General features: G+C 36.3%; 1 protein-coding gene across 1 annotated transcript in view; it reads left to right on the top strand.

Annotated features, from left to right (window-relative positions):
• TBX20 (T-box transcription factor 20) overlaps positions 1–22859 on the top strand; it is a 55245-nt gene extending 32386 nt beyond the window's left edge. The window contains exons 7-8 of the mRNA XM_072783506.1: positions 15649–15761; positions 17960–22859. Coding sequence (XP_072639607.1) covers positions 15649–15761; positions 17960–18300 — 454 coding nt within the window. The 3' untranslated portion in view covers positions 18301–22859. The remainder of the gene's footprint in view (positions 1–15648; positions 15762–17959) is intronic.

The raw sequence follows: 22859 nt of genomic DNA on the forward strand, positions 1-22859 counted from the left end.
GGAAGGAAACTCCAGGAACGTTCGAATCTAATATTCTGGGAATTGATAGAAGTTTTATCTGCATCAAGCCATGGAACAGCAAATGTTTTGGCAACTTTGCTAAAGAGGTTCCTAGTGTATGGATAATTTCTAGACCTTTCATAATGACTTACAGGCTGAACAGGAGTGTTTGGTTCTCGCACAACTTTTTGCTTGCTTGTGGAGTTTCTGAGGCAGTAAGGTGTGCGGGGCCTACGTCTAATCAGGTAAATAGCTTAGAGCAGGGGTTGGCAAATGCTGTCTGCCACCTGTTTGGTAGAGTCCACCATGTAAAAATGGTCTTTTACATTTTTAAATGGTAAAAAGATAATTCTTTGTGACATGCAAAAATAATATGAAACTAAATTTTATTGTCCCTAAGTAACATTTTATTGGAGGACAGTCACATTTTTTCAGTTCATGTGTTACAAGTGACTGCTTTCATGTGCTACAGTGACAGTGCGAAGTGTATCCCACAGAGACCATGAAACATGTGAAACTTTGAACTTTTACTGTCTGGCCTTTTTAGAAACAGTTTGCTGATTCCTGGCATAGAGCTTCAAGTGGCCATGGAGATACTGACAGCAAGGAGAACTCCTACCCAGCAATTTTACGTCCATAGGATGATTCTTCCTCTTTCTGGGTTAAAATGAAGAAACTCAAAATTTCATTTTGAGCTTGTTGACAAAGCTGGCAAGATCTGATCTTTGCTAACACTTATTCTTCTTGTCTTTATAGTGGCGGTTGAGGCATGCTCGTAGGGTCATGTTAGCACTGTAGCTGGAGCCCTACACATTTTCTACCTTATTTTTTTCACATGACAAGTATATACCACATAAGTATAAAATATATATGTAATATACAGCTTAAAATTTGAATTCAATTGTTTTATTTGTTTTATTTATTATTTAAATAGATGAATAAGTCTTTTATGTAAATAATCTCTTACTGTGTAGTCTATCTTATTAGCAACCTTTTTTTTTAAATACTATCATTTTTTGGTATCTAGCAAGGTTTGTACTCTTACTCTCTTTTCCTTTACAGTAATATCTTTTTAAAACTCCTAGTTCCCTTTTCTGATTTTCTTTAAGTTCCCTCCTACTAGCAGAATTGAAATTAATTAATAACTTCTTTTTTTTCATCCTCTCACTTTCCTTGCTTTTAAGCATTTTAAGCATTTGAAGTCATAACCCTATAATCTCAGTAACTAAATACAGATACTCGACAATCTTGTTCTAACCATCTTCCCTCCTCCCACTAACCTATCCTCCTCCCACTCTTAAGAATTGTGTTTGATTTACCTTGTCAGAGTATAAACTCATCACACACATACTCTTTCTTATCACTATGGTTTAATCTTAGTTCTTAAAGTAAATATAGATTTAATGCCCACTGATGCAACTTATGTCATCTGTCTCCTCACTTTGGTTATCTGAAGCTCATTTTCTACTGGATGTCTCAAGAAACATGGGGCATTATTCCTTGCCTTTTGCATGACTATGACAGTTTGTGGCTTTTATTTGCAAAAGTCAGTTTGACCTGATTGATAATCCTTGCCTCACATTTTCTTTCCTTCTTTCCTGCCATATCTTAACTATGTTGTTATTGTCTCCTGATATAAAGTGTGGCTGTCACACTCGGATGACAATCTAATATTCTTTCCCATTTAAGTGACTTAATCTTTTTTCTGGAATGGCCAAAAGATTTCTTTCTTTTTCCTTTGTTCTTCTTGTCCTTGTTCAAAGGACAGAGGGGGAATCCCCGGTTCCCAGAAGATTACCTGGACTTGTTATGTCCCTGTTTACTTCACTCATGAGTATTGTTGAGGGATACAAAGAAGGTGGCCTCTAAAATGTTACTCATTTGCTCCCTTTGTACCTCAAGCTTCCTTATACTTCCTTATACTCAGTCCTGGGAGTAAAATCCAAGACTCTCCCTACACTAAGCTTCCCAGTGAAATCATTTTTGAATTGTCAAAACCTCTGGTGATAACTTTAGAGGCAGAGGGATAGAAACTCATGGGTGAAGTGAAATGTGAGGATTATGTGGATTTCCTTTCTCTATGTCATGGGTCCTCTCTAGACACCTGGCACTTGCACCATTTTCATGGACTTCATGGTAGAATGGAATGGATGGCATGCTCAATACGCTCTCCAGATATCTGATAGTAGAGGTATTTCTTTAAAAATCCTCCTCTGCCTTTGAATTTTGGACATAATAGTTATCTTTTTCTTGAGGTTTGATCTGCAGCGAGGCTTCTGCAGTATACTTTTGTGCACTTAGTTCATCTTTCCTTTCCAACTTCACTTTCCCTTCTCAGGATACCTGCTGATGTGTGGGCTTTTTTCTAAGCATTTGGGCTAGCTTTGGAAAAAGAAAACCCTGACCTTCAGGGCTCCTGACGTCACACATTTCATGAGGTGTTTAGTCACACTTAATAGTTGTTACCCAGTTAGCTAACAACATAAGTTCTCATATTACTCTTATATCCTATCTTTGGAGAAAAACCAGCAGAATAGATTTAAGCAAAGAGAGAAGTATACATATTGGGAGGAGGGGACTATACAAGCTGAAAAAATAAGTGGATTACAGTTCACCCAAGTGAATAGAGAAATAGTTATGGCTCCTAAAGTTTGCTAATTCCCTTAATCTTTCATGACTACAGTGATACTTGAGTGTCACAGAGACTCTTACAAAGTAGATTATGCAGTGTCTGTAATGAAGTAAAACTGAAATATAATTTCAGTGAAATCTGCTAAAACCAAGCTGAAAAACCTTCCTTGGTTATTAAAGGCAGTGACTATATGAGAGGCAAGCTACTTGAAAATACATGTGCTAAAGATAGCAAATGGCAAAAGCTAATAATGACAGTCTGTGCCCTTTGCATCTGCCCCTGCTCCCTGTGACCCACAGTGTTCCCCTGGGACCCACTTTCTTTGACAGGGGCCACAGAGCAGGACAGGGCTTCTGCAGTAGGGGAGGACAGAAGACCTCTGTATCACCTCTGCTTGGAGTGACATACCTACTGTGAAGTTGCTCAGAATGAAGAGACAGAAATCAAAGAGCTAAAAATGGAATTTTCTGCAGATTATTGAGCAACATATGATACTCTAATCTTGTATAAATGAAAATTATTTTTTAAATTATTGGTATATAGTTCTTTAAGTACAAATTAAAACATAAGAAAATATTTTATTTTTTTAAGAAAATATTTTAAATGATACTGTGCATACTTAATGTGCCCTGACATTTTGTGGTTAATTTTCCCCAAAATACCCACTGATGCCAAGCTTTCTAGGGAGCATGTATTTTGAGGCTGGAATGACTTGGGGGAGCCATCCAATGTATCTATAGTCATACCAATGAAGCAGCAAGGGCCTAGAGGCTACAAGTGATTTGCTCAGGTGACACAGTTAGTAGAAGTTATACAGCTGAGAACCCAGGGTTCTTTACAACTAGTACTGGACTTTTTCCAAAATAGCGTTTTTTAATTTTTCCTTTTTATTTGTTTAAGGATTCATAAATCATGAGCACCATATGAATCTTAGACATGATATAATCCAGCCCACCAATTGCCTACCATACCTTCATTTTATTTTATTTTATTTATTTTATTTTATTTTATTTTATTTTATTTTATTTTATTTTTATTAAGATTTTATTTATTCATGAGAGAGACAGAGAGAGAGGCAGAGACATAGGCAGAGGGAGAAGCAGGCTCCCTGCAGGGAGCCCAGTGTGGGACTTGATCCCAGGACCCTGGGATCACGCCCTGATCTAAGGCAGACGCTCAGCTGCTGAGCCACCCAGACATCCCCACACCCTCATTTTATAGAAGAAATCAAAACCCAGATACAGATAAGGAATCCGATCACACAGCTTCTTAGGAAAGAAGCATTTTTAAAAATCATCTTCAATGAAGAGACTTAGTATAAGAGCCTGCATGCATAAAAGGAAAGCAATTTGGTTTGGTAACTGGATTAAAATCTGCTTTTAAATATAATCTATAGTTGAATACAGTAAAATAATCTGTGGACAACACTCTCCTAAAGGAAGGGATGGCTTTTAACAGAATTACAGTTGCCATAATATTCCTTTAACTAGCAAGCTGTGTTTCTGTACTAAAAATGTTAACTCATTTATCCACAGCTTATAAGAGGAACCATTTATTTTACAAAGTGGTGTTAAACCGGTAAGTCAGTCTGGTAGTTAGAGTAGCAGCAAAGTTATTCACAATTGGCTTATACTTGTAAATTGTCCTCCATTTTTTTCTGCTTATGTCGTTCTATCTGTGTGTGAAGGACGTTTGTTCCCTACCTCACAGTTTACTAACGTTTATTTAGAAGCTGAGTGATCTGTACCTTGCTTAAGAACTTTCTTCTAGTTGCCACAGCTGTAAGACTTAGAAACTAAACATACCAGTTTTTTTTTTCTCAGTGATACAGTTTATTTATTTAAGTTGCTAGTGATAATAGAAAACCAGAAATATATATTACCACTGAAAGGAAAAACCAGTAGGATTAAGTGAAATAAATAATAAACTGAAGTCTAAAAGCTTTTAAAAAAATTAGAGTTATTTTGCTTTTCCAAAATGGATTGTATTATGTATTTTAGTTCTCAAATTAAAATTAATGATTTATAATACATCTCAAAGTGTATTATCTAAACTTTTCATTTATTAAGTACTTTGTGGAAGCTACACATATTGATGTATTGTCTTCTTGTAATTTATAACATTATCTGCATAAATCTTTGGGAAAATATTGTGACAAGGAGTTATTTACAAAAGCTCAGGAAAATGATGTAAACTTGAACAAATTGATGAGCAGGAACAACTTTAAATAATTTTTTTCTTATAAATTAGAATTGGTTCTAATGGGTTTGACATTTTCTCCCTAAACAGTTTTTTTCCAGGCCTGTATTTAGGAGAGAAAGTTAGAATATAAATTGAAATCATATTTAATTTTCTCCCCAATATGTATAGTGTATGATGGTTTAAATGAATCCAGTTATAGCGACTGGAAGTCCCTAGTTTCATCTAAAATGGTCATGATTCTGTAACTAGCTTTAGGAACCATGATCTTGATACTGAATAATAACAGCAAGAATTTAATTTTATCAAGAAACATTTGGTGAATGCTTATTATATCCCAGGTACCAATATAAGCTCTCTATGTGTTAATTCACTGAATCTTAATAATAACCATAAGAGATAAACCATATTAATCATTAATTAATGAGAATATTAATATTCTCATTTTACAGATGAGGAAACAGGCCTGGCAGAGTGAAGTAATTTGCCCACAAGCATGTAAGTGGCAGAGCTAGGATTCAAGCTAAGCAAGTGCCAGCAAACATACTTGTAACCATGACACTAGGGCAGTGATTCTCCACATGTGGTCTCTGTGTCAGCAGCATCAGCATTGCCTGGAAACACACAGGAAATCACATTCTCAGGCCATACCTCAGACCTACTGAATCAGGGTGGGGCTCAACAGTCTTAGTGTTTGACAAGTCCTCCAGGTAATTCAGATGCACACTTTCTTAGTCTGTTTGGGCTGCTATAACAGTAATGCCACAGACTGAGTGGCTTAACCATTTGACCTTTATTTCTCACGGTTCTGGAAGCTGGCAGATTCAATGTGTGATAAGGGCCTGCTTCCTGGTTCATAGTGGGCACCTTCTCAGTGTGTCCTCACATGGCTGAAAAGCAAAAAGCTAAAGCAAGCTCTCCTGTCTCTTCTTATAAGGGTGCTAATACCATTTATTTGGGTTCTACCCTCAAGACCTAATTGTCTACCCCACCTCCTAATTCCATCACATTGGGAGTTAAAATGTCAATATGTAAATTTTGTGGGAGACACAGACATTCAGTCCATAACACACACTAAAGTTTGAGAACCACTGCCCAGATTAAGTAGTATTCTCTCCTTGTTCATAGGTCAACAGTATAGTAGTAGAGAGAGTCATGCAAACACATGATTGTGATCAATCTAAGTACAATACAAGAGGCATATATTAAGTACAGTGGTGATACAAAGGAAAAAGTGAGGGAAGAAGGAAGGTTTTGCATTCTGCATGCTGAGAGATTTGCACTAGTTTCAGAGATGATGGGCAGTCAGTTCCAATACTGATAGAGAGTGTTGGTTTTGCTTATCTAGAGTTTGAAAGTCACTTCAAACAGGTGTGAACATTTTAGCAAGATCAACGTAATTATTGTAGCTACCCTTTATCTTGCCCACCTTCTGGCTATGATAGTGTCTCTCGCATGTATATTATTCTTGGAATTGATTTACATAGTATTCAAAAGAAATCCTTTAAAGATACCTAAGGTAATAATGTACTCTTTTGCCTAGAAAAATAATTTAGTGTTAGATATTTAGAAAGGCCATTTTATTGATCTACTAAATCCAAAAGAAGCCTACTAAAAAGCTACAGTCTCTTGCTATAGGATATAAGAGAATTGAGCATCACAAGACACTGTCATGGCTTGTGATACCTAAATCACTTAACCCATTAGGTGAGTCATCCCTTATTTTTCAGGGTACAATATTTTAGAAGTCCTTGCAATAGGACTTCTAGGCTAAACAAATTCTTTGCACTTTTCCTTCTGCTAGAAATAGGGATCAGACACAAAGTAAACAATGTGGGCTGTCTACTCTTCGCAACATCTTCAAAGAGATGGCCCTGATATTGCACCACTGTTTTCAATCACTTAAAAGGCAATAATTTGATTATGCCATCCTTTATATAAGAACTGCCATTGCTTTCAGTTCACTTCCAAGCCTGACACAAGTAAATCACTTCGATAAAATCCTTTTTTTCTCCCTCCTAGAGACGAGAATAAGTAATGATACCAGTGATCTACCAAGGACAAAATGGATATAATGTATTTCTTATAGAAAAACAAGATATTCCATAAGCCAGTGACTCATTATGTTATTTGGGAAATGATTTATCTGGGTGTGTATGTGAAAGATGTTTAAGTGATTTTCTATAAGGGTACTTTTAGAGAGGCAAATGCTACATTTTGTTTTTGAACTTAAATGTTTGGTTTGAGTAGTTTATGTGCATAGGATGGGAAGAGGAATATACCTCAGAAATAGACCATCCATAATGGGCTCATTGATGACCATTCCTTTATAATTATACAAAAAGAAAATGATTCCTAGGGTAATTGAAGCAAGTTCCTTTCTCATGTGAAAATAACCATCTAAGTTTATTTTAAATTTTAACAGTATGACACACGCTCAGACTAAAAGGACATCAGCTTGAATGTATGTTATAGTTTTTATTTTAGTAAGGGTTGCTAAGCTTACTTGACTGTTTTCCTAATAATCTGAGTTACCCAAAGACAGTCACTCTCTAATATTGTAGTGAATTAAGTCCTTGTGTTAGTGACATCTGATGTTAAGGCTGTGGGAGTCCAACGTTACCAGAATGTGGGCATATAAAGGTTAAAATACAGGGCAGTGGGCAAATTGATTTTTTTAATTTATTTTTTATTTTTTATTGGTGTTCAATTTACTAACATACAGAATAACCCCCAGTGCCCGTCACCCATTCACTCCCACCCCCCGCCCTCCTCCCCTTCTACCACCCCTAGTTCGTTTCCCAGAGTTAGCAGTCTTTACGTTCTGTCTCCCTTTCTGATATTTCCCACACATTTCTTCTCCCTTCCCTTATATTCCCTTTCACTATTATTTATATTCCCCAAATGAATGAGAACATATAATGTTTGTCCTTCTCCGACTGACTTACTTCACTCAGCATAATACCCTCCAGTTCCATCCACGTTGAAGCAAATGGTTTAGCATCCATGTTATGCCGAATTATCCTTTCCATTAATTTCTCCATTTAATATATTTACTGATGCTTCTTAGTAAATGATAAACTATTTTCATTTCAACAAATCTAACGCAGAGGATTCAACAAGTCTGTTCGAGAGATTTTTAAGAATAGGTTTACACTTTTAAACAAGTGATATGGATTTGGCTTAATCTTAATATTTTCTCTTTTATGATAGATATAATTTTATTTTATTTTTAAAGATTTTATTTATTCATGAGAGAGAGAGAGAGAGAGAGAGAGAGAGAGAGGAGGCAGAGACACAGGCAGAGGGAGACCAGGCTCCATGCAGAGAGCCCCATGTGGGACTCGATCCTGGGACTCCAGGATCACACCCTGGGCTGAAGGCGGCGCTATACCGCTGAGCCACCGGGGCTGTAAATCTTATAGTAATCTTATAGTAAAACTGTAAATAACACTGTAGTCAAGTTCTCTGCTGACTTTAATATTCTGTCACCAAGTAAAATCCTCTTGTTTGGATCTCATTATTCTGAATTAGGATTATTCAGATGGGTAGAATAAATTGGAGACAAATATAATCTAAGAGAATAAAATATGTTTATCTGCTTTAGACACACTTTTATAGGTTACTAAGTACCTCCTATGTGCCGGACACTGTTTTGGCCAGTTCAAATGCCTTATCATAGTTAATCCTCACAGTTACAGTTCTTATCATTAGTCCCTGCTATATTTTTGTTTTTTTTTTTCACAGCACTATTATCATCATCTAATATGCATCATATTTTTCATTTTTTTTCAATCTCTCTCTCTTTTCCCTCTAGCCTCCTCCCCTGTTGGACCAGGATTTTTGTGTTTTACTTATTATTATACTTACAATTCCTAGAATAGTGCCTTATTCATAATAGGTACTCAATAAATATTTTTTGGATGAATTAATGACCCTGTAAGGCTGGTATTATGCTCCTCAATTTACAGATGAAGAGATATTAAGGAAGCAACAAAACTAGATGTGAAAATGGCTCTGGGTGGTCCATCTACTCATCCATACATTCATCCATTTGATAAATGACTTTGAAGCCCATGATTTTTCCAATATACCATTCTACTTCCAATACATTTACTATATAAAAAATCAGCATGATATTGACAGTTTTTTTATCAATTCATTATAAGAAATTTACCAAATATTGGTGTTAGTTCAGCAGTTCTTTTTTGTTCATTGGTAGGATATTATTTTCATGACATTTTTATAATTTCTAATTAATTTTGAATAAATAATACATATGTCTAAAGTTCAAATGGTACAGGGGAGTATATGGTGAAGAACATTCATCATATATTTCTCCTCTTTTCCTAAACTTGCATGCCCATTGGAATCACTTGGGGAGCTTTAATGATTACTGAAGCCTGTGTATCACCCCCAGAGATTGTGGTTTCCTTGGTCTCTTGGTGTGGCCTCTATTTTCAAATGTTTAGAAGATCCCCAAGAGGGACTTTGCTTCAGGTAAAGGTAAAGTAGCAAGAACCAAGTATACTCTATTGCCTTGAATAATTAAGAAACACATGAAAAACACAAAACATCTCTTTTATGATATTGGACATTAGGCAACAAGACAATAATCCCCATGGGATGGGAATCAAATGAGGTGAGCCCTATGATGGTGCCACCATGTAGTCTGAGAGTGTATCTAAGCCTTGGCACAAGGATAGAGAATACGGGTAGAGTTTGGCAGATCTCCTGAGTTTAGCAATCAGAGCTGGGAGTCTGATAAGACTAAAACAGAATCCACAGGACAGACTACAGGATAGGAGAACTCCAGAGATCTTTAGGGGATCCCTCTTGACTGTTCAGCAGAAATCTGATTAGTATATGCGTCCAAGAAAACTACCAGAACCTGGGGAGAGAAAACACCTGAAAACATTAGAGAAAACAGTGCCTAGTATTTAAACAGGAGTGGGAACAGTGCCTGTTCTGACATCTAACAGATGGACTGGAAAACCTTGTGATTTGCAGGGCATTTGATAGAAATCTCAGAAGGTTTTTGCTTCGGTAGTGAGGAGAAATTAATCCTAGACTAAACATTGTTCCAGTCTTCCCTCAGATATCTTGAAAGCAAGACCCAAAAGGATCAAGTTATTTCCAAGTAACTTAACTATATCCCAGAACAAAGCTCAAGAATATTTTAGGAATACAAAAACATCCAGCACCCAAGATATAAAATTCACAGTCTGGCATCTAATAAAAAATTATCAGAAGTACAAAGAAGTAGGATAATATGACCAATAATGTGATACATTTATCAACTGAAAATAAAACTGACACGAATATTACAATTACCAGACAAGGACAGTAAATTATCATATCTATATTATATATTCAGAAAATTAAACAGACACATGGAAGATATCCAAAAGATTCAAATCAAAATTCTAAAGATGAAAACTACAATGTTTAAAATGAGAGATACACTGAAAGGGCTTAATAGCAGAGTAGACATTGCAGGTGAAAAGACTGCTAAACTTGAAGACACACAATAGAAACTATCCCAAATGAAACACAGAGAGCAAAGAGAAATGTTTAAAAATGAAGAGTATCAGTGACTTGTGGGAAAACTTTAAGCAGTTTAATATATATGTAATTGGAGTCCCTGAAAAGTAGATGGGAAGTGTAGGAGGTGGGGTAAGAATTATATTTAAGTAATAATGGCCAAAATCTTTCTACATTTAATGACAACTGAAAACATACAACCCAAAGAGGCCCCAAAAAACTCAAGCTCAAGAAGCTTGAAGAAATAACACCAAGGCACATCATAATCACATTGCTCAAAAGTATGAAGAAGAGAAAATATTGAAAGCAACCAAGAAGTTCCCATAAAAGGAACAAAAGGATGACAGCAGATTTCTGGTCAGAAACAAGGTAAATGGGGGGGAAAAAAAAGAGAGAGAGTAAATGAAACAGTGAAGCACCATTTTTGAAGTACAGAAAGAAAGCATGTCTATCAACCCAGATAGACATTAAAAAAAAAAAGTAAAATGAAGACATTTTTCAGATATATGAAAGCTGAAAGAATTCACCTTCAGCAGACTGTACTACAGATATGTTAAAGGGAGTCCTTTGGTGGAAGGAAGATTAGATGTCGATCTGGATCTATACCAAGGAAAGAAGAGCAGTGGGAATGGTAATTCCAAGGATAAATAGATCAGATTTTTTTCGTATTATTTACATCTTTTAAAACATAATTATTTAAACAAAAATAACAATGTAATGTAGGATTTATGTAAAAGTAAAATGTTTGACAAGGATGGCACAAAGGATGGCAGGAAGAAATGGAAATGTATTCTTATAAGTCTTAGAGTATACCTGAAGTCATATCATAGCATTTGCCTAGTAGATTGTAGTAAGCTAAGAATATTTTCTATAATACTAAATCAACCACTAAAATAACAAAAGTCAGTTATAACTAATAAACCAACCAACAAAAGAGATAAAAATGAAATAAGAAACCTAAAAGAAGGCAAAAAAAGAGAAAAAGGTAAAATAGCAAATGAAAAGGTAAGAAGCAAACAGAAAATTCAACCTAGCCGTATTATTAGTCACTTTAAATAGAAATGCCCTAAGATCCCCAATCAAAAAGGAGAGATTGTCAGTTTGGATTAAAAAGCACAATATAAACTGCCTTATAAGAAATGCACTAAATATAAAGACAAGTTCAAAGTAAGGCCATGGAAAAAATATACCATATTAACACTAGTCAAAAGAAAAACTGGGATAACTACCTTAATATCACAGATTTCAGAGCAAAGAATTTGCCATGGATAAAGTAGATCATTTCATACTGATAGAGGCATGCCACATTTTATTGCACATCACTTTATTGTCATTTGTGGATACTGTATTTTTAATTAATCAATTTTTAAACTATTTATTTGAGAGAGTGAGAAAGCATGAATGGGGGGAACATCAGGGAGAGGGAGAAGCAGGCTCCCCGCTAAGCAGGGAGTCCCATGTGGGGCTCGATCCCAGGACCTCGGAATCATGATCTGAGCCAAAGGCAGATGCTAAACCACTGAGCCACCCAGGTGCCCCTTTAACAATGAAATATTTTTAAATTAAGGCATACACATTGTTTTCTTTAGATATAATACTATTTATTGTATGCTTTTTTAAAAAAGATTTTATTTATTTATTCATGAGAATACACAGAGAGGAGAAAGAGAGAGGGGCAGAGACACAGGTAGAGGGAGAAGCAGGCTCTATGCAGGGAGCCTGACGAGGGACTCGATCCTGGGTCTCCAGGACCACGCTCTGGGCTGTAGGTGGCGCTAAACCGCTGAGCCACCCAAGCTGCCCTATTTATTGTACACTTAATAGACTACAGTGTAGTGTGAACATAACTTAAATGCACCAGGAACCAAAAAATGCATTTGACTTGCTTTATTGCAATATATACATTATTGTGGAACTAAATCCACAGTATCTTTGATATATGCCTGTATAGGGTTTAATTCATCAGGAGAACATTCAATCCTACATATTTATGCACCTAATAGACCTTCAAAGTACAGTACATGAAGCAAAACTGACAACTGTAAGGAGAAATAGTAAAAGAAACAATTAGGGCACCTGGGTGGCTCAGTGGTTGAATGTCTGCCTTTGGGTCAGGTCATGATCCTAGGGTCCTGGGATCGAGTCCTGCATCAGGCACCTTGCTTCTCCCTCTGTCTATGTCTCTCCTCTCTCTCTGTTTCTCACGAATAAATAAATAAAATCTTTAAAAAGGAAAAAAGAAACAATTATAGTTGAAAAATTCACTGTCCCTCTCTCAAAATGATAGAACAAGTAGACAGAAAAATGAGTAAAGATCTAGAAGATTTGAGCAACTCTGTAAACCAGCTTGACCCAATTGACATTTATAAAATGCTCTGTCCTACATCAGCAGAGTATACTTTCTTTTCAAGTGCACACAGAACATTTACTAAGATAGACCATACCCTGTGCCAAAAAACAGGTCTCAGTAAATTTAAAGGCATTCAAGTCATACAAAGTATGTTCTCTGACCACAGTGGAATTATATTAGAAAGCAGTAATAGGAGGATAACTGGAAAACTCCCAAACATTTTGAAAACTAAATAACATATGTCTAAATAACCCAAGGGTCATGGGAGATATCAAAAAGGAAATTAGAAAATATCTTGAACTGAATGAAAATGAAAAAAGAGCCCATAAAGACTATAGGATGCTGCTAGGCTACATTCCCACTTTTTAAATTTTATTATTATTTTTAAAGATTTATTTCTTTCTTTGAGAGAGAACAAGAGTAAGCAGGAGGAGGGGGAGAGGGAGAGAAAGAATCTTAAGCAGACTCCACACTAAGTGTGGAATCCGACGCAGGACTCGATCCCTCGATCATGAGCTGAGCTGAAATCAAGAGTCGCTAAACTGACTGAGCCATTCGGGTGCCCCTACATTCTTATTTTAGAAATGAACAAAGATTTCAAATCAGTGACTTCATCTTCATCTCAAGAAACTAGGAAAGAAGAGCAAACTGAACTCAAAGTAGGTGGGAGGAAGGAATAATAAATATCAGAATGAAACTAAGTGGACTAGAAAACAGGAAGACAATAGAGAAAATCTGTAGGACCAAAAGCAAAGACGCTTAATAAGATTGACAGTCCTCTAGCCAAACCGATTAGGAAAAAAAAGGAAGAAGATAGAAATTATCACTGCCAGGAATGAGGGGAGAGAAATGCCACTGCAGATTGTATAGATACTGAGAGTAAGGATAATAAAGTAATATGATGAACACTTCAGTTTATCATTTCAGCAATTTAGATGAAATGGATAAATCCCTTGAAGACACAAAATACCAAAACTCATAAAAGAAGAAACAGGCAACCTGATAGTTTTGAATTTGTAACTAAAGACCTTTTTTTTTTTTTTTTTTTTTTTTTTTTTTTTTTACTAAAGACCTTTCTGCAAAGAAAACGAGATGTCAAAGCATATGTCCATTAAAAAAAAAGTATACATGAATATGGGTAGCAGCTTCCTGTGTAACAGTTAGAAACTAGGCAAATGTTGATCAACACAGGTAAACGACAGTATATCCTATAGTTCGCACAACAGAATGCTACAACTATTGATATATATTCAACATGATAGAGCTCAAAGTAATTATGTGGAGTAGAAAGAAGCCAGATTAAAAAAGAAAACATTAAAAAAAAGAAAACATAAGATATGATTTCACTTTTATACAGTTTAAGAAAATGCAAACTAATCTGTAGGAATAGAAATCATTTCAGTGGTTTCCTTGTTAAAACTTGTTGAGACGGAGGCCAGGAAGCACGAGGTAACTTTGGTCAGCGTTAGGTGTGTTATCTTCCCTGTGGGGGTGGTGTCACTGGTCACAGAAGCTCAAACTGTACACTTCAAATATGTACCACTTATTGTATATTAATTATAACTCAATTTAGCTTTTCTTTTTTTAAGAGCCCTGGGTGACTCATGTGGATTTGGGACATCTGTGAGAGTCAAGACAAAGTGGGAAATCATTATTCCAGCTCCTCAAGTCCCTGGTTCCGTCATACAGAGATGACCTATTCTAGGCAATTTTCTGTTCTGAAACTGGAACATTCCAGAAATCTTATGCATATACAGACATACATAGTCCTTGTTTTAAATTCACAAATGGAAGCATACTATTTGTGTATGTATCTTCTGTACTTAACTTTTTTTCACTTCTTAAAGTTCGTTCCATATCAAATATGGAATGGTTTCACTTTTAGTTTTGTTTTGTTTTGTTTTGTTTTGGAATGGTTTCACTTTTTAAGACAGCTGTATATTAATCTTTTAGATAAAGATCCCAATCCTTTTGACTACATGAAGTTGGTAGTCTTATTTTAAAACGTTTTGGGAACAGAGAGAGACGTAACTTGAATAGTTGCTACAATTAATTTTTCTTCTAGGCTTACCCTTAAGTCCTCATTTGCAAGCTGCATAATATGACAAAATGCTTTCATTTCTGTGAGTATACAAGTTTTCTAGAATGCCAAATTCACTATGTTAGTATTTTTTGGGCAGTAAAGTTTGTATATTTATGTGAAATGTTGACAAGTGTTACATTTTGAAAAGTTATGATGACATTTTATTTGCTTTCCTTGTCCCCTCAATGTGAAATTTGGTGTTTGATTTGTTCTTCATTCAACACAGGTTTCCTATAATTTTCAGTCTTAAAGCAACAGGAATCTCAAAGTGTACATTATCCAAACTACTCCTATTGTCATATGCTCTGTGCACTTGCTAGGTTTACTAGCTCTGTGCACTTGCTAGGTTTACTAGTGAACATGGAGTCTTTTTATGACTAACGATATTCTGAACTTCTGGCCAACATTTCATCTGATGTTGAGTAAGTGTAGTTTGTATCAGTCAAGTATTTGTTTTATGTTCGTTAGCCGATGAAGTCAGAAGAATCATTGTAGCTTCTCAGGACATTCATTCAGTCATTTTTTCAAATCATTAAACTCTACATTCTATAGTCTGCTCCATAGCTCCTTGTTCACCGCTTTGTCCTCCACGTTGCAGGGTTTCCAGGGATTGTCCCTATCCTATCCAGTTGTGTTTGCTTGTATTTCAATGCCTGAGGTCACGTTTCCAAGGAGTCTACGGTGGCAGAAATGTACATGTTTTGAAAGTCGTCTTTTCCTGAAGTGTGGGGCTCTTCGGGCTGAGAAAATGGTTTTACTGACTAGTAATTTATCTTTCAGGCCCATCTCCATCGCCAAGTACATTTTAGTTAATTTAGAATGTGTCATTCTCTGACCTAGGGAAAGTGTGGAGAGCCTGATCCAGAAGCATTCCTATGCCCGCTCACCCATCCGTACCTATGGAGGAGAAGAGGATGTGCTGGGGGAGGAGGTTCAGACAACACAGAATCGAGGTAAGACAGCTTCTGGGCTATATGAAGTGCTGGGAGCAAGAGCACCCTGAGCAAGAAAGAGGAAGGTAGGTGATGAAACTTCTAGTCCTCAGGGTGCAGTCTGCCCCAGAAGTATTTTAGGAGTCTCTTGAGGAAGGGACAGCCCCTGCGGCTGATTTTCATACAGCTCTTTTTTTTATTAATTATTTAATTTAATTTAATTTAATTTAATTTAATTTAATTTAATTTAATAATTCTTTAAAAGATTTTATTTATTTATTCATGAGAGACACACACACACACACACACACACACACAGAGGCAGTGACATAGGCAGAGGAAGAAGCAGACTCCATGCAGGGAGCCCAATGTGGGCCTTGATCCCAGGACTCCAGGATCACGCCCTGGGTGGAAGGCAGACGCTTAAATGCTGAGCCACCTAGGCGTCCCTATTATTTTATTTTTTGAATTTTTTTGCCTCTGGGTCTTAAGTGATTATTCTGCGTGATGGCTTCCTGTGAATGGTTTTCTAGTGAAAGGACATCAAGCCTCTGAGTCAGGGCTCAGGAGTTACTTCTCCATGATCTACCACCAAAAAGCTGTTGGACTTTGGGGGCGGTCCTTTAAGTCTTTCTGAACCTCAATTTTGTAATCTGAAATCAGGGACTGTACTTATCCCCTTATAAGATAGTTCAGGAATATCTTATTAGGATCAATGGCTAAAATGGAAAACACTTTTAAAAAGAAGACTTTTTCCAGTGAAGGGTATTATATATAGGCAGGGGCCCCAGTGGTGACAGTAGGGGAGAACTGAAAAGTTCCTCTGTCCCAGAGGCTCACAGAGGAGCCCTCTGTACCTGGGAGTCCAGAGGGTGCCTAACCCTGGGCACAGGGATGTTTGTGTGGGGAGAGGGCCCTCTGTCATATTTTTATATCCTTTGTATAGAATAGCATAGCCTGTCAAATTATAGGACATTTCTTATAACTAAGTCCAAATGAGCTACTAGTAATTAATTATACAGTTGGAAAATTCAGTGTCAACTTCTGTTTAAACTCGTGGATATGTACGAAAAGCTTATTACTCTTGCAACTTGTCAAAAATTTAATAAAAGAATTATGGAAGCTAGAAAAAAAAAAACACTCTTGTGGATTTCCACAGTGCCCTTAGAAACCAAGTAACTTTGTTGAGGCTTATATGTCCAGCCTTCCTTGCAGGGATGTTGTAGAGGTTACGATAGATAGATACTAGCTATTTGGAGTTCCTTTAGTGGGAATCCAGTTTTTTTTTTTTTTAGGCAAATTTATAAACTATTGATTAAGCATAAAAAAAATGCAAGAAAAGTAAATGATTAAATATTAATGCAGACCACACATTCTTAATAGTGATATTAAATTTAATTTAAGCTATAAGGAATATAAATATTGTTAGAATAATTGAAAGTAGGTTCCTGTTTTAGATGGTAAAATGTTGCAAAAATTTAGAGCAACCTTACCTACATATTTAAAATTACATTCTCCCAAAGCAACTTTATAAAAATAATTTACAACTTCTCTTTTTTCAATTTGCAGAACTAGGACACAATATTGATGATTTTATAATCAGTGAGAGTAAACTGTAAAACTGGAATCACCTATGAATCCATAAATTTTTGCCTGGAACCATGATTCCCTCAACTTTCTCTTTTTTAAGTTTATTTTTATTTTTTATATGTATATTTTTTATTGGAGTTTGATTTGCCAACATATAGTATAAAACCCAGTGCTCATCCCATCAGTGCCCCCTTCAGTGCCCATCACCCAGTCACTCCATCCCCCCACGCACCTCCCTTTCCACTACCCCTTGTTCGTTTCCCAGAGTTAGGAGTCTCTCATGTTTCATCACCCTCTCTGATTTTTCCCACTCATTTTCTCTCCTTTCCCCTATAATCCCTTTTGCTATTTTTTATAGGGAATCCAGTTATTACTCTCAGTCAGGGTACTAGTGTTTTGGCCATTCTCTGGGGGTATGTAGGCCATCGAATGAGCTAAGTCTTTTTCTATTTAGTAAATTCTCTCTTCCATATATGGTACAAATGATATCCGGAAAGGTTGACATGCTATCTTTTTAAATTGTCAATCTATTATATATTTTAAAAAATAAATCAGTCCTTACAGATAATGTAATTCTTGATTTGCACACTGAAATAGTTTCTAGTCTAATGAGTTGTTTTTCCTTTCAGGGTCAGCCTTTACAACGTCTGATAATTTGTCTCTCAGCTCCTGGGTATCATCTTCATCCAGTTTTCCTGGCTTTCAGCACCCCCAGTCCCTGACTGCTCTTGGCACCAGCACAGCATCCATAGCAACACCCATTCCTCACCCTATCCAGGGTTCATTGCCACCATATAGCCGACTTGGGATGCCTCTGACACCATCGGCCATTGCCAGCTCCATGCAGGGTAGTGGCCCGACGTTCCCCTCATTCCACATGCCCCGGTACCATCACTACTTCCAGCAGGGTCCCTATGCTGCTATCCAAGGACTGCGCCATTCCTCTGCTGTGATGACACCATTTGTATGACTTCTAAACCTAGGAAAATCCAGATCCAGAATGTGCAAATGGGTATGGAAATATGGGACAGGGTTGGGTGGGTGGGATGTGGGATGTGTTGGAGCAGGAGCTCTCCAGGAGACATGGGACCTATTAAAGAGGAGAGCTGGACTCACAATAGAACCTACCGCTGAGGGAGTGCACCACAGACCAGGAGTCATGTCTAGTTTGGGGACAGCTCTTGGGTTCGAGAGAGAATCAGTATAAAGTTCTTAGCCAGCCTAAGTCCTGCAACCAATAGGATACTAACTTGCCCAGGAAATTGAATAACACAAAGCAGATGAATTTTAAGGTGTATTATACCTAGCGGTTAAAAATGCTGTGTCAATGCAGTAATGTATAAAATCAACATGTAGAGGTTTTCTTTCTGCTTTCCACAGGTTAAAAGAATCTTCAAAGAGGCAATATATATAACATACCAACTGTAATGCATAATGACTAACTTAAGTCCATTTCTCTCTGTAGAAAATGAGAGCCAATAGAGAAATATTTGTAGTGCTGTAGCTTAAGCATGTTTAGTTTTTCCTTTGTATTAGTTTGCTGAGGAAGGGGCTGAGATGATGCTAAAGCATCCTATTTTGTGGATGAATAGGCAGTAATGACTTTCCAAAGTTCTTTTTGTGATACTGAAGGGCCAGTACCTGACAAGCTCTGTTTCCCAGTCTTGTCTTCTTTCTTCCTAATTTTCTTTTTCACAATTACTTGCCATTTATGTAGGAAAAACTTTCTAGATACAGTTTTGAAGCCAGAGGCTCTATGTGTTACGTGGTGAAACAGAGGTTTTATTTTTTTGGGCTGCATTCTAAGTGCACTATGACTGACTTGCTGAGGAACACTTCTCAAGCTTCTTGGTGATGACACAGGGGACTTTCTCTCAGTCTGCAATAACAAGACAGCTGCCCTGTTCTGAAAGGAATTTCTCTGCCAGGGATACCAAAGACCCTTTCATTTTTACTTCAGCTTTGGGAGACCTTTTGGATGGTAAAATGCCCTGGGCCAAATTCTCATTTTTGATAAATCTGCTTTGTTATTAGATTAGCTGTTACCTCTCACTGATTGACAAGGATTCGTGAATGACATTCTGAATGCCCACATAGCCACCATTTAATATATGCTCACAAGGAGTTATGTGTTCTTCTTTTACTGTTCCATTCGGTGACTCCTTTACTATTTTTCTAGTCCATTATCTAAAATCCTGTGTCAACTCAGTGACCCCCTGACTGAAACACTGGCAGTGCTTGCTTTATTGTAAATGAGTCTAAAGCATTTATCCTCTTTATTTTGTGTCCTTAATGTCTTCTTAAGCCTTCCTTTAGTGTCTAGTAATTAATGATATTTTAGTGATATATAATCTCTATATTTGGGGGGGGCAACATATATCTAAGCATTGACAGTCAGGGTAGTATGTTTGGCATTTTGCAACAGTTTGTGTCCCTAACAACAGAAATTTAGTAAAGTTTGTAGTCCTTCAACATTAAAATATAATATGTTCTAGCTATAAGATATAACCTGTCTTCTTTACAAAGTTCCCCAAAACTCTATGTTAGCCTAATTTAAATGTTGTATCTACTTTGTCCTGATGGCAAAAGTATTGAATCTGTTAGAGATGGGAGATGTCACTGCTGAGAGTAGAGGTGGGAGTAAATGCAATATACTTTTCACATCAAACTGCATGGGATTTTATTTGGTTGTTCTGTTAGGCTTTTCCATATCAAATGCCTTTCTGGGGCATTTCTAGTCTATGAGACGAGGCGTAATGGCATAGCCTGTCTGTGTGATGCCATTGTTGTTGGACTTTGCAATTTTTTTCTCCACTGTGTCCCATAGTTTTCGTATGGAGAAGCATCAGCTGTGCTAACCAAGCATCTTGAAGTCCTATGGCAGACACTGTAGGCCAATTTCTAACTTCTTGCACGTTATGCTATAGTATCCACAGGTAGTTTGTTTTCAAACACAGCATAAATAATGTGTTTCTTTAAAAGAGCATCTATGAGTAATGTTTAAATATCCATCGTAGAGCTTAGGATAGGGATTTGTTACTTAATAGCCTGTTGCCAGTGCTCCTCTTAATACGCAATACTGCTGCTTACAGCAGGAATAACAAAACTAGATGCTATTTAACATGATGTTACTCAATATTCTGGTAAATTACTGGTCTACTAAAGTGAATCTGTATCTGAATTTTCTTCTCAATGAGAATGAAAGGATCATTTTAATATTATTCAGACACTTTTCCCAACTGACATGTCTTAAAGTAGGTTTGTATGTTTTTGGTTAAATATGGTTTTACACCAGTATTTTCTGGCTTCAAAACTTGATTTTGTAATTCAGCAATGTAAGACTAAAAATAAGTAGAGTGTTTAGAGAAAAACAAAGACTAAGATACCAAAGCATGCTCTTCGGGAAGAACACCTGAAATTCTAAATTAGATATATTTTTGAAGTACTTGGCATTATTTGAACCAGAAGTAAGAAGCACAGGTACATGGAGCTTAACCTGATCAAAGTTCACCCTAGCCATGAGAACCAAGGCTAGAAATTTACTCTAATCCGAGTCTTTCTAAACTATTCTGGCTCTTGATTCTTACTTAATAATCTCTTTGAGTATTTAAGATTCTAAAGTCAAAAGCCTGTCCTACCAAAAGCAATTGCAAAAACTAGATAGTTGGTGGGAAAGCCAATTGAATGATTAAAGAGCATGAGTGACAGTATATTCAGAAGAAATTCAGGGTTTCCCCCATCAAGGTATATTACAGTATCAGAAAACATGGCTAACGTGCAGTGCTGCTAAAGAGGCCCTTCCAGAACTGGTTTACCTAACCTGAAGGGATTAATTCATATCTTAGTAGGTTCTGCATACCTGATTTGTTTTTAAAACATTTATCAATAATGCTGAATAAGGTCAGTTATTTCTTTTACTTACAACTCTTCCCCCTCCTTTGTCCACTTTTAACAGAATATAGGTAAAGTATATCCACCTCGTGTCAACATTTTATCACAAATTATTAGGTTGCAAGTTCTACATTAATGAATTTAGGTTGCACTGCTGGTCCTTTTGAATTTTTGTTATTCCTAGTAGAGGGGCACAGGATGGGAGGTATTAAAAAGATAATAAGAAAAAACCCCTGTATGGGGCTGTACTATAGGAGTTACATGAACTTGTGGGGTGTTCCAAGATCTCCCCTCCCTCACTCTCATTCATATCTGCCTTTGCACTTCTCCAGCCACAATATCCCTAGACTCCTGTGCAAAAAAAGAAAAAGAACACTCTCCAAAAGCCCAAGAAAAAAGTATTTTTAGAAGAAGAGGATCCCCATTCCCATACTTCCTATGACTTTTTCAGATAGATGTTAGTATATTTAACCATTTCTAAATTTCTTGCTAGTTTTTCAGGCTGTCTTGATAATATTTAGCAGAATTATATCAAAAAAAATGAGCTTCAAATAAAATGGATAGAATGACTTTGTCACCCCACTAAGTATGCAGTCAAGCTTACCCATGACTCAGCAACTAAAGTTCAAAAAAATCCAGTTATATAATGTGCAGGGTCACATACTGCAAGAAAAACAATATTTTTACTCAGTTTTACATTGACAAAGTAAGGATACTGTTTTCATTATTAAACATGTATGGAATTGGTAACTGTTACAAACAAAACTGTATTATACCCTAATCTAGAGTAGAAAAAATAAAGCACTGGACAGAAAAGATTATCAGCTGGCTCCTTTAGACAGCTTGGTAGAGGATGGATTTTACATGTTTTTATATTATTTCAGAATGCAAGGACATAATAAGCAATGGGAAGATACAAATTCTTAAACCTTTAGAAAATATAAAATAATTTCTTCACTGATACTCCATGCCAGTTATAAAATATCCTAATATTTATCTTTTTTTAGCATGCTTAAATATGCAAACGTTCATTTATAAATATTTGATAGGCAGATAATCCATAAGTATTTTCTGGCCCTTCTTTCTCTATCTCTCCCTCAATTCCAATCCCCTCCCCTGATAATAATACAATTAAAAGATTGGTAAAATAATACATCTGGACAAAAAATACAATTTGTTGTATTTTACTTCTGATACATTAAAATATGTATTTAGTTTTTTTCCCTTATTTTCAGAAACCTAAAAGAACGTCTTTTATTTCCGGAAGGATAAAATTGGATATAGCCTCTTTAGTAGACTCTATCACAGTTCTATTGTTTGCTGTGTTCATTTGCTTAATGAATTGCGTGAGAACAGTCACTGTAATGAAGTGTGTGTGTTGGGGGTGGGGGGAAGGGCATGGGAAATGTTTTATGAAAAAAGAAGTTATAAGCCTAATACTATGAAGTAACATCTAATGAAGTTCTTTTTAAGTGCAATATATTTATTTCTGCTAGAAATGTATTATCGACATTATGTAATATTTGAAGCATTACATGTTATTTGTAAACAGCTTAAAATTATATAATACCCAAAATTGTACAGAAGTACAAATGTGTGGATATTAATTTCTTTCATTAAAAATGGTGTGTTTTGATA

The sequence above is a fragment of the Canis lupus genome, chromosome 18, assembly GCF_048164855.1.
Source record: "Canis lupus baileyi chromosome 18, mCanLup2.hap1, whole genome shotgun sequence".
Taxonomy (NCBI): Eukaryota; Metazoa; Chordata; class Mammalia; order Carnivora; family Canidae; genus Canis; species Canis lupus.